At 41.0% G+C, this 13,203-nt stretch overlaps 1 protein-coding gene across 1 annotated transcript; it reads left to right on the forward strand.

The window, feature by feature from the left end:
* The first annotated feature begins 4,319 nt into the window (after positions 1 to 4,319).
* LOC129358884 (scavenger receptor cysteine-rich type 1 protein M130-like) lies at positions 4,320 to 10,687 on the forward strand. Its single transcript, XM_055028113.1, has 8 exons — positions 4,320 to 4,442; positions 7,235 to 7,583; positions 7,891 to 7,919; positions 8,577 to 8,837; positions 8,962 to 9,261; positions 9,483 to 9,851; positions 10,022 to 10,110; positions 10,187 to 10,687. Exons 1-8 carry the CDS (start codon positions 4,397 to 4,399, stop codon positions 10,286 to 10,288), a joined length of 1,545 nt encoding a protein of 514 aa, XP_054884088.1. The 5' UTR covers positions 4,320 to 4,396; the 3' UTR covers positions 10,289 to 10,687.
* Positions 10,688 to 13,203: the final 2,516 nt, after the last annotated feature.

Genomic DNA, 13,203 nt, shown 5'->3' on the forward strand with positions numbered 1-13,203 from the left:
GTATCAAATTTATTCATATAGCACTTTAAAAACAAGTAATAAAATATGGAAAAGTTCAAGGGCTAAGGTTACTTTTGCAAGCCACTCTACTTACAAATTGTAAGGCAAGTCCAATGAGAGAAACAAGGCCCAGACAATCAACAGTTATGTATCGAGAGTTATCATATGCCCTGCTGAGATAATAGGATGGAAAAAGGAGGAAATTCAGTCCGCTGATATAAGAATACAAAAGCTGATGATGATGTATGGAAAATTGTGCCACTCAAGGTTGTAGCACATTGGAGTAGCTCTGTTCTTTCATTGAGAATTTTATTTTTACACTTATATTGCTCCCTTTCTGGAGGAAAAATAGTTTTTGTTTGGACAAAAGTTCATTTTTGTTTTGCATACTGTATATTTGGACTTATTTTTGGAAATATTTTCATACTTTTCTATTTAGCTATGGTTATGCATCTTTACTGGATGCATAACCATACCAACATGGTGTTTTATAACAGAGAGCAAACAATGCTACCAATGGAAAGAAAGGCTTAGACTGAAACAAAGCACAGTGGCACATATGCAAGTCCCTATCAGAGCAATAGCGGCCCAGATCTATAACATCCAGCAAGATCTTGGGTGCATGCTATGCAGAGTCCCCTTGCATCTAACACCAGGACGTAAGATGGTAGCATGATAAGAATACATGGAACGCCACAACCAAGTACCCAGAATAGAGTAAAGAAACATCTGAAGGGAATACAACCTTGAACACACCTTGTTTAAAACAGGAAATGCCACACAAGGTGGTAGCAAATAAACAAGCAGAGACCCTGTGGTACTTCCAGATACAGAAAGACAAAATGCAAAAAGTCAAGCAACTAGACATGGTGATCACTGAGCAGCAGAGAAAAGCAGTTGTAATGATGTGGCTATCCCAAATGAACAGAAGGAACAGAAAAAACTAAGAGAAATACCAAAGGCTCAAAAAAGCCTCATCCTCCGAGGACCTAAGAAAAAGTTTGCCCACATCAGTGGATGACTTCTTTTGGGTTGTGTAGTCCACAATACTAAATTTTGCCCAACATGGGGTTTGGTGTCCACATATTAGGTCATTATTTTATGACTCAGTGGTGGTGGAATATTATAACAAATTACAGGTAAGACCCAAGATGGTCAGTGTTTATTGTTGTGGTGTAAGTTTACAAAAAGTTAGCAACTGTAGAGATTTACCATCTAAACATGGTGATTTAAAATGAATTAATGTTTTTATGAGAAAAATAATATCCACATATCATGTAAAAAGATAATTCTTTGTTGTTGGAATCATTAGGTCCCATTCAGCCCAAATATCAAAGATGAATTAATAATGCATGTCATGCAAGAGTTTGGGTCTTAGAGGTTAAAAAGAGTGTGGCTGTGGTCACTGAAACCCTTGGGGTAATGACCCCTAAACTGGAAGAGTAGCTCAAACAAATACCTGAAGATGCATCAGACCTCTTGAGACAGAGAAGCACACCTTTGGGAACTGCTAACATACTATGAAGACCACTCACACTCCAAGGCCTGCGGTAGAGGACTCAAGCTTTTTTAAATTTAATTTCCCTTTTTAGGATCAATAAATTTGAAAGACAGTATAACCACTCATGGAGTAATACAGAATTACAAATCTAAAAATAAAAGGCACAAATTATCCTAGATAATTATTAGTAATAAGATAATGTTTTATTTGAAGGTTTTGAACCTGTCAGTAGAAAGCTGAACTTGACTGCACTCAGAAACTCATTCAGTCATATAATTCAGGGTGATCTTTTCTTTTTTGTTTAGCTTTAGTGCTAAACTAATAACTAGCTGGACTAATAGATTAGTGGAGTTAATTGCTAATTATTACAGAAAAGAATAAAAAATTTAACTCAGAAGTTGTAGTTTAATTTACTTGGGGATTTTGAAGAGTCAGTGGCTTTTTGCTTAGTGACGGATATTTCATCATTCAGTATATTGAGTCGGCCAAAGCAGATGGAAACTGTGATACTATCAAAAGATGATAAACATGCAAAAACATGTTTTATGTAAAATTATGAAGGTAAAAAATGTAATTAGTCCATCAGAGCAATTAGAAAAGCCAGAAAACCTGCTGGTTTATTAAAAATGCACCGCAGAAGCCCGACCCGACGATCAAACTCAACTTTGGGCCAACCGGCTCGAATTTTGGCTCCGAGCTGCAAATGTTGAGATAATAGTTTAGATTTTCATGCATGCATGTTGCTGCAGCAACATAAAGGGGATGGTAGTGTTTAATATGCTAAATAATAAATGTTTTGAGTTAAATGGGTCTAAAATATCTCAGCTCTTTGAAATAAACAACTTTTTCCAGCTTGCACTGAAGTTTAGATTCACCCTGAAAAACCTGGTTATGTTGCAATAAAGCTGATAATGTTGCTGACGCTTCAATCCAGATTAGCATCACTCAGCAAGCTCACGGCAGCACACAGAGGCTGAACACCCAGATTAATGTCTAGATTTCTCTCTCTGCCTCTATGAAGCCTTTCTGCTCTGATGACCAAAGACAGAAAAACAATAATTCAAATATTCCAGATTTATAATCTGAAATGTTCCAGGAATCTTCCTGGAGGAGAAACTGACCACTTCTCCTCCCTCTGCTACTTTCTCCTACTACTCTCCATCCTTGCTCCAGGTTTTCCCTAGAAAACTTGCTGCGTCTGGTTTTCGGGGCACTAAGACGGTCCACCGTGTTTTTGTATTAAAAGAGAGGAAATGTAAAAATATTACAAGGTAATTAAATGTTACAGGAAACATCGGCAGTGAAATGCTATTTAAACCCACAACCATAGAGTCTTAAAAACATCAAATCAAAAACTACGATTCAAATGAATATCAATTATTTGCTCTTCTGTTTAATCCACAGTCAGCCTGCGGCTCCATAAGGCCCCCAGGGCTTCGGTGGCCCCAGAAATACTAATATTTTAACACAAACACATAAAGGTAACATTTGTTTATTAATCAAAGCTGCTAAATTTAATAGTTTCAACATAAATTAAAAGATTTTAACTTTAAGATTTTAAAGTTTACTGTGTAAAAGTTTAAAGAATAATATTCATAGTTAGATTGTTTTGTTCCCATGTCAACAATCTAGAGATGCTGATGTTTCTAGCAGCAAGAGGGGCCCCAAAGTCAAACTCTGCTCCAGGCAGAGGGGACAAAGCATTTGGCCTGGTTTGATGCATCGTGTGACAGGAAAAATAATAATAAATCATTTAAAACCAGCGTGATGCTGGGCTGAACCGCTTACCCAGTAATGCACCGGCCAACTGGGACCAACTGGGACCAACTGGGGCCAACTGGGACCAACTGGGGCCAACTGGGACCAACTGGGGCCAACTGGGACCACCTGGGACCAACAGACATAAACTTTACAGTGCAGAGAGAGAACTGGTCGCTGGGCGGCGCACCGGGCCGGGGGGCGGGGCTAAAGGCCCTTTATACCCAAATAATAAAGCCCATGATAATATAACTTTACAACATAGACAGAGGCAGGCGCCGCATGCGCAGCGTGTCGCAGAACCTCCTGCACCTCTGCATGTTCGTTGCGTATCAAACGCGCCGAATTACGTTCACACAGACTGGAAGATGCTCTTCCAGGCGACTACAATCTAAACCTTAACTATAGTCGCCATCCTGCTGTCTTGGCTCCACGCGCTCAACCCCAACAGTTGAGAGCGACTATAACTCAGCCTTCAGTCCCTGATGTCACCGCTGTTCCACTGATAGAGAGAAAATGGGATGTAATACGGCTTTTTCAAAAAAAGAAAACAAAATATATATGTTTTATTTATTTATTATTTTCCTGGTAATATAAATAAGCAACACTTAGCCTGGCGGAGGAGCCAGTAAAGCCTGGCGGGCCTCCAGGCTTATCAGACTCTGGGGGAAACCCTGCTTGCATTTTCTGCAGTTATTGCTGACATCAGGTTTATGTTCTCTCTCTGTTTCTCCTCTTCATAGCAGCAACACCTGGGCTCAGTTCTGCTCAGCAGTGACTCCTTCCTGCAGGGAAGCTGAGCTGCTGCTGCCAACAACATCAGGTTCCCCTTCAGTGGATGAAACACACCTGGATCCACTCCGGCCACTTGCAGAACAAGCACTGAACTAAACACAGGAACAACAGAGACTGGTGAAAGCCTGAAGCCCAGTATGAGCCCAGTATGAGCCCAGTATGAACCCATCTTCACCATGAGCTCCTAGGAAGGAGGCGTTTTCTCTGAAAGCAGCCAAAGACGTGAACTGTGACGTTCAGGAAGCAGCAGATAAAACAGCTTAAAGTAGGAAGTCTTCAGAGTCTGGAGCCTCATCCTGATCACATCAAGAGACGAAGCTTCGCTCCACATTCAGAGGAAACATGGACCAAACAGCTCTGATGCTGCTGCTGTGTCTCTGCAGCTCAGGTAGGACTCCACTTTCACACAAAACACTGATATTCACTGGAGTTCAAGTTCAAAACGATCGACTGATAAACATGTTAAATTTTACTATCAAAAACCTGGAAACTGTTTCTGGTCTCAGATCGTAGAGCTGCTGCTGCAGTTAGTGATGTTTATATTGTCTACTTGCTGCTAAGGAGCCAATAACATCAACAGTTGTTGGTTTCAGTGTTTTGATGAAGTAAAACACTTTGAACTGCCTTGTTGCTGAAATGAGCTATAAAATTAATCTGATTGATTGATTGATAAGGAGAAGCTGCAGAAACTCTGCAGCGGCGCTGAATCTGCGCAGGAAACAGGTGGAGCCGCATAAAATGGCTCCTTCTGCATGAATCCTCTCATCTTCCTCTTGGCTCCACAGGTTCTCTCTGAGGTTCTGGTCAGGCCCGTTTGCTGGCCAACCGAGCCCAGTAGCACCACGGTCACTGGACCAGCTTCTGGTACCGCTGGTTGTGCTGGTGAAAACGATGTGCAGATTAATCCTCTAATTGTGGTGATTTTCTCTAAAGAAATGTGCAGGCAGTTTGGCTGCAGCTCAGGTGGTTTGTGAGTCTGTCAGCTGTAGCAAATGAAGCTCAATCATTGTTCATGTTCTGCTTTATGAGCGTTTCCCTGCAATGTTAGTGCAGACGTTGGAGATTTCACCATAAACGTGACGTTGAGTTTCACTCCGTTGACGTTCGGCCCCAACAGAGTCGTCTTGCAGATCTATAATATACATCTGTGGTTTCAAAGGTAACAGTGAAACAATCAGACGGGGCCACATCAGTTACAGAGACGCTGGAAATATTCACAGCCTGCCTGATAAGCAGGTCCATAATGTGTCCTTGATGACGTGTTGCTGGGTTAACATGTGAATTAAAGCAAAATGATCAACAATATCACAGCTTTTAATCCCCTCTGTCTTCAGGCTCGTCAACATGCTGTTGAAATCTCCCACAATTATTTAACTGTCAGAATCAATGAATATAACAGATAAAAACCCATTAAAGTCAATAGAGATGTTTTTCCACATATGATGGGATTTTGCATAGAGTTAGCATCAGAGCTCATTTATGGACTTTTACATAAAAACAATAAATTTGACTTTGGTTGGTCTCAATAAAGACATCAAGTATAAATGGGTAGAAAAGGAGAATAATGAGAAACATTTCAGGTCTTACTACAGAGCGTACATAACATTTCAGTCTGGGCTTTAACTAGGCCACTCCTCCAATAAGGTGCTGTGATCAGAACCATCCATGACAGCTCTGCCTCTAAGAGAAGATAAAATAAACACCATCAACAGGATCCTGTCATCACATCCTAAATCAATCTGTCTTTGCTTTTTCTAACCCAACATGTAAATGTTGTTTCTTCCAGCGCTGGCTGATGAACTCAGACTGGTAGCAGGAAGGAGTCGCTGTGTTGGCAGACTGGAGAAGAAGGAACTGAGAGACTGGGAACCAGTGAAGTTTTGGAACAAGAACTGGAACTTTACATCAGCAGCTGGATTTTGCAGACAGCTCCACTGTGGATCTGTGGTGGCGTTCCGAAGAGATGAGAGCTACTATTTAGAGATCGTCTGTTCAGGTGATTTCATATCCTGGCCAGTGTCTTCCTGTTCTGCTTCCAACTCCACTTTAAAAATATTCTCACTTCCAGCTCAGTCTGGGCTTCTTCCCCTTCACCTGGATTCCCTCTGGTAGATTTTCTACTGGACCAATCAGTGAACAGAAGAAGTTTGAATGATGACCTTGATTTGCTGTTATTGTAGAAACACAGTCTGTCTGTAGTTTAATCAATGGCAGTGGAGGAAGTTCAGTCCATGTTGGTCACACTTTCAAATATTGAATGAACATCAACAGTCGCCTCATTGGGCTCTTCTCTGTTTTGTGGTGGACAAATTATTGTAAGGTAATATCTGCTGGTTGTATTGTCTTCATCCTAAATGCCAGTGAACTTTCACCAAATGAAGCTGTTTGGTTTGCAAGCACAAGGTTGGGAGATGTTTTCCTGCAGCTGCATGAGAACCAGCCTTGGTATAAAACTCCTGTTGTCTCTGCCTGGGAGTTTTCAATGGGAAATGTTTCACTATAGATCGTCTGATCTGCTCTCTGTATTGAGCACAATGTGCCAATAAACCTGATTGAGTGATTTCATATATCAGTGCTTGGTAATGGACAAACATTAGACACTGGGTGAAATTTAAAACCTCAACACAGTCCAGACTCTCTGGATGAACCAAAGTGTGGAACAGAGCGGCTGGTTTTTACCAGGTTAGTGACTGAATGAAGTTTGATTAGATTAAAGGGGAACCAGTGGAGCAGATTCAGGGCTATAAAAACCTCAATGTCACTGAGAAGAAGCTGATCAAATGTTGCACTTCCTCCACAAATTAAGTTCAGAGAGTTAAGATGATAGTTTTCTATGATTCTGTCATTAAATCTGTCATTTGCTTTGTAGAAAACAATGATAAAATATTAATAATTGATCATTCATAGGTTCTTTGTGCTGTTCTAGTGTAATTTTCTCTCTGTCTTCAGTTTTTTTCCATTCATCTCCAGGCCTGCAGTAAAGGCAGATGCTAAAAGTGCAAAGAATATTAAACATGAGATATAAAAATAATAAACTCTTCCCAGCCCCCCTCTCCGCCCGTTCTCCACTAGTTGGTTTGTTCCTCCACAGAGTCTGAACTGGATTGTAGCTTTGCTGAACAAACTGGAACCAAATTCAGTGAAAATGTTGAATTAACTTTTTTCTTTCTGCATCCACAGATTCAGTCAGGCTGGTTCCAGGGACCAACCGGTGCTCAGGCAGACTGGAGGTGAAGACCAACCAGTCGTGGTCCTCAGTGTGTGAAAAAGACTTTGACCTGCAGGATGCACAGGTGGTCTGCAGGGAGATTGGCTGTGGGCCTCCTTCAGTCCTCCAGGGGGCGCTCTATGGAGAAGCAGAGGCTCCAGTGGGGAGCAGAGAGTTCCTGTGTGAAGGCAGTGAGTCTGCTCTGCTGAACTGCAGCAGCAGGAAGAGTTCAGGTAGAAACAGCTGCTCACCTGGTCAAGCTGTTGGACTCACCTGTTCAGGTAGAGGAGGATCTGCAGACCTGCTGCTGTTCACTGCTTCACTTCCTTCATTAATGAACTCTCTGTCTCTGCTCACATCAAGACAACATCAGGTTGGTGGGAGAGGCCAGTCGATGTGCCGGGAAACTGGAGATGTTCTATCAAGAAGAGTGGAGACCAGTATATGTTTGGGATCGTTACTGGAACATGAACTTAGTTGCTGCAGTTTGTGCTGAACTGGACTGTGGTTCTGCTGTTTCAGCAAGAAAATCATATGAAGCTTCAGAGAGATCAGTTTGGTGGATCAGGTCTTACTGTTCTCAGTCAGGATCTGCATTAAAAAACTGTTTACCTGATGATGTAACCAGTATTCAGAGCCGTGAGATCATCTGCTCAGGTAAATCTGAACTCATATTTATATAAAATGTTTCTTCCATCAGGTTCCAGACGTCTGCAGAGAAACCGTCACCTTTAACTAAGAACCTGAAGCCTTGAGGGAAACTAAAATCATTTAAATATCCAGATAAAGTTCTCAGTTTATTCCAATAGATGAACAAAAACTCATCATTTTAATAACTTTTAATCTCTGCTGCTTTGAAGTCGATGCATCAAAATCCCAGGAGTTCAAGGAAATCAGACATGTTTAAACCCTGAAAATCAACAGGAAATGACTTTTGATCCAAAATGGTGGACTTCCTGTTTTTAGTGGAAATAGCAGGAAAACCTTTTGTTTGTTATGGTTGTTGGCCTGGCTGAACTAGGGGGCGCTGTTCAGCCATATTGCCACATTTATTTTTAATTCCTATGAAATATTCACATTTTCACAGAGATTAAAGTTTGTTAGACATTTAGTGAGTTTATGATCATGTTAAGGCCCAAAAATGTGATAAATTCAGCAGAAATAATAATGAATGATAAACTTGCAGGTACAGTCGGTTTCACTTCACTTTGTTTTCTTGACCTTTATTTTCATCAAACTCAGAGATGTTTCCATGAGTATCTAGAAAAATAAAGTTCTGAAATATTTTAAACTTTTTTCTTTCTGCATCCACAGATTCAGTCAGGCTGGTTTCAGGGACCAACCGGTGCTCAGGCAGACTGGAGGTGAAGACCAACCAGTCGTGGTCCTCAGTGTGTGAAAAAGACTTTGACCTGCAGGATGCACAGGTGGTCTGCAGGGAGATTGGCTGTGGGCCTCCTTCAGTCCTCCAGGGGGCGCTCTATGGAGAAGCAGAGGCTCCAGTGGGGAGCAGAGAGTTCCTGTGTGAAGGCAGTGAGTCTGCTCTGCTGAACTGCAGCAGCAGGGAGAGTTCAGGTAGAAACAGCTGCTCACCTGGTCAAGCTGTTGGACTCACCTGTTCAGGTAGAGGAGGATCTGCAGACCTGCTGCTGTTCACTGCTTCACTTCCTTCATTAATCAACTCTCTGTCTCTGCTCAGATCAAGACAACATCAGGTTGGTGGGAGAGGCCAGTCGATGTGCCGGGAGACTGGAGATGTTCCATAAAGAAGAGTGGAGACCAGTGGATGTTTGGGATCGTTTCTCGGACATGAACTCAGCTCCTGCAGTTTGTGCTGAACTGGACTGTGGTTCTGCTGTTTCAGCAAGAATTATGGAGGAGGCTTCAGAGAGACCAGTTTGGTTGATCGGGTCTGACTGTTCTCAGTCAGGATCTGCATTAAAAAACTGTTTACCTGATAATAAAACCAATGATCAGAGCCATGAGATCATCTGCTCAGGTAAATCTGAACTCATATTTATATAAAATGTTTCTTCCATCAGGTTCCAGATGTTTAGAAACTAAAACTGGTTTAAATATTACTGACTTTACTGAATCATAAAGTTGTTAGTAATCATGTAGAAACATGCTAGTAACCATGGTAACCAGTCTATGATCAGCCATCTTGTTTTCCACCTCAGATCAGATCCAGTTGTCTCTGTGTTTCCTCTGCGTTGCCAGGTCTGCTGGTTGAGCCGCTCATCTTCCTCCCTTCCTCCACTGACGGGGTCTCCACAGGCAGAAAGCAGGGGTCTGAGCTCCTCATTGGCTCAGAGTTCAGCATCATGTGCTCCATCAGGCCTCAGTATGCAGGCGGCTCCTTCCAGCTCATCTTCAGCACCTCTAACTACACTCAGAACCAGACCCTGCCAGCTGTTAATCACTCCGCCCTCTTCCTGTTCGCTGCTGCTGGCCACGCCCACCAAGGAACCTACCGCTGCCTTTACCACGTCTACGTTTTCTCCCATAACTTCTGGTCTATGAGCCAGCCTCTCAACCTCACTGTCTCAGATAAACTCATGGAGTCCATCAGGAGAAGTTCTGCTTCAGGTGAACCAGCAGCTGTCTGCCTCATTCATGAGGTCAGAGAGGAGGATTGATTATATTAATGTTCATGATCTACAGCTAGCATGAAAACCAGGGTCTATGTGATTATTGTACATTTCTAGCTGGACTCATCTGATGAAAGCTGATCCTGAATCTGTTTCATTCATTTTCAGCCCATCTCACTGCTTTGATCATCAGACTGGTTGTCGTCCTGCTGGGAATGCTGGGAATGCTGGGATCCGTCCTGCTCCTCAACTATAAGGTACTGCATGTATCATGCATGATGTGTTCAGTTGGGAAAGTTGTTGCCTTGCAGCTGAACCATCCTCTGTTTCCAGGCCAGGAGAAACCAGAAGTCTGGACCAGAAAACATCATGATGAACGTTCTTGATGAAGGATCCAGAGCTGAAGGCGGATTAGAGGAGGAGGCTGCAGTCTGAAGGAACCAGGAGAAAATCATCTTGGTTTCACATCCACAGGAAGGAGCAGAGACAAAATATATTTAGAGATATCTCAAATTGCTAAATCATCTAGTCATAAAACAATTTGAGATTTCTGGAATGTGAGGGCGGCAAAACCGAATTTATGTTGAAACGGCTTGCCATAATCAATCAGTCTTTAGCTGTTTCTCTGAACTGTGTATTATTATAAAGTTGTAGAATAGTTTCTTTTTGCATTCTTATGACATCCTTAAATGTTTAATATGCTTTATGAAAGAAAATGCGTTTGCTTGCAGTCTGTTTTGTAGCTCAGTAGATTGTTAAACTGTGAGGATGGAATGAAACCTTTCCTATCAAACAGTTTGCTGTGTTTTGCTCGAGGCTCTTTCTCCTGACTGTGTTCAGTGAGCAGAGACTCTAAATGCTGTAAAGCCTTCAAATAAATATTGACAAAGAATTGATATATTCTCTCTGGTTTTTGATCGTTTTTCCTCAGTCTGTTAAAGATCATTTCAACCACAAACAGGATCCAATGAGGTTGAGGGCAACAGGAGATCAGATGCATCGACCAGCCTAAGTAGTTAAACTTCAGTCCACTTCCTGGGTCAGGTGTGGGCAACTCCAGGCCTGCAGGGTCTCCTGCAACTTTTAGAGAATCTCTACTTCAAATAATGACTCAGATTTTCCATCAGGTTCTACATGAACTTGACTGTTGAGTGAGCAGAGACTCCAGACGGTGTAAAGGTTTGGAATAAATGTGTCCAAAAAATATATAATCTCTGGTGTTTGAAACTGATTTTCCTCACTCTTTGCTAAACATAATTTCCATAACACAAGGAATGTTTTTAAATTGTATTTTATTCTGCCACCATGCAAGAAGAATGATATAGAAAAATTATTTTTAGAGAAATAAAAGTTTTATTTATATAGTCTTCTAAATGTGCATTTATGTAATAGTATTCTATGTTTCTAATATTATGTTAAATGTGTGAAACCATTTCTGTTACAAACATTTTCTCTTTACATGTGGACCCCAGGAATAGTCGCCATTGTTATAGATCCCTTCCGCCTAGACGCAGTGACGTCACGCTCCGACGTTCTCTACCCCGTTCGGCCATCTTTGATAGCAGCGATAGTTATAGCCTCAAGGAGTTAGCTAACAGCTAGCTGCTAGCTCACATCGCTAAGTAAAAGGTTTGATGCTACTATCAAACCAGTGGCTTTTAACACAAAATTCAAGTCCAAAATAAACTTTTCTGCCATTTTAGCAGCATTAATAGCTTACCACTGTTGGGAGTATAAGTTTGGTTATATTAATTTTAGAAACAGTTAAACTTTCTGCATATGAGATATTAGAAGTAGCGTGAATATTTTGAGTAGATTTTAAGTTAGGTAGATTTAGATAAAGATTCAAACTAAAACAACTGCTGACTTTCTGAACTTACATAAAGAGGGCCTTCAGAAAGGGAGAGTGTTGTACCAGCGGATTGAAAGCAGAGGTTGAGGGGGTCTGCCTGTTCACAAGATGAGTCAAATTCTTTGGTGTCTGTTTAGGAGTTAGGAGTCACAAATTTTGGTCTGAAATGTTTAAAGGAGGAGACTGGTACAGGAAGACCCTGTTTGAGAATGACCGTTGTTCTCTCCATACATTTGCTTTTGGGTTTGAACAGGTCTCAAAGAAGGTAATAAAATTAACATTAAACAGTCCAACAAGGGGAGGACACACCTTCAAATACATATATTTAACTAAGGGAATACACCTCCTTATAAAATGTCTGTTTTACAGCAGAGAAAACAAATTGCTTGGTTTGCAGCCGTGAGAGCAATTCCCAAGAATGCATTCTTGTGTCTCTCATTGTGTTTTCCTTTCCAACTCGTTGCAGGTAATTGTGTGTTTTGTTATGTGTTTGGACTTCTTGATAATCTGGGTGTAATGCTGATGTGACATCCTATGTGCATTGAATTCATTGAAGAAAACTCTAGATATGTCTGAAGTTTGATGTTGAATGGTTGTTCTCTGTGCTTTCCACTGTGCATGCCGAGTCCCTGGATCCGGGAGACTAGAGGAAAATTAACGAGCCAAGTAAATCTATTCCTCTAAGTAAAAACACAACTTTACTGCGTAACTCGCTTTAGTAGAAAGAAGGAACAACGAAGGTCTCGGAGAATCCCACTCGCTGAAGTACGGAGCCCCCTAGTGGACATGGAGAGAACAATTCTTTTGCGTCGCCTAGAAATTAGCAAATACTCTCTGGTCTATTCTGTAAACAGTCACAAAAATCTATTTAATATGTCAAATATATACACATTTCAAGAGCGTCGGTTTTTAGCTCTCTGGTGCAAAAAACTGACTGAAAATGTATTTATTCGCTGCATGTTTGTGTCTGTTTGTGAGGTTGAGACGGAGCTGCACATGAAAACGGCCCTTTATTCAGACAACCAACACAAAAAGATACAACAAAACTTTATCTTGTGAAAATAACTCAGAAATGGTCCCAATAATTTGAATGTATTTTTCTTTCTTAGCTTCTTATGTAAAGTTTCTGTTTATATCTTAGAAGAGATAGAAAGATGGATCTGATCATCAGCACATTAATGAAAGGCAAAACGTATTGCGAGGTAAATCAGAAGAACATGTTCAATTATTTGATTTCAAACATGCCTGTCATTACTTGCTGTGTTTTAGTCTTAAATGTCTTATTTTTTGTTTTTATCGCTCTGAGATCATTTGTATGGAAGCCGTTTCTGCCACTCCGTTAAAAATAAACAAATCTCATTATAATAAGATAATTTTTTTTAAGAGAGTGGCTGAAATGGCTCCCATAAACTTGTATTAGGTTTGCAATGTTGACTAAAATTAAAATAACCAAGTCCACTCTGACCAACTGGGTCCAGATCCACCGCAAAATATTTAT

The sequence above is a fragment of the Poeciliopsis prolifica genome, unplaced genomic scaffold (genome assembly GCF_027474105.1).
Source record: "Poeciliopsis prolifica strain line A6 unplaced genomic scaffold, Auburn_PproV2 SCAFFOLD004, whole genome shotgun sequence".
NCBI lineage: Eukaryota > Metazoa > Chordata > Actinopteri > Cyprinodontiformes > Poeciliidae > Poeciliopsis > Poeciliopsis prolifica.

Bases quoted from the DNA above. Each gene is read 5' to 3' on its own strand.
- LOC129358884 (XM_055028113.1), top strand. From the start codon at position 4,397: ATGGACCAAACAGCTCTGATGCTGCTGCTGTGTCTCTGCAGCTCAG. The intron at 4,443-7,234 runs GTAGGACTCCAC...CTGCATCCACAG, and splicing joins GCTGTGTCTCTGCAGCTCAG to ATTCAGTCAGGCTGGTTCCA. The intron at 8,838-8,961 runs GTAGAAACAGCT...GTCTCTGCTCAG, and splicing joins CAGCAGCAGGGAGAGTTCAG to ATCAAGACAACATCAGGTTG.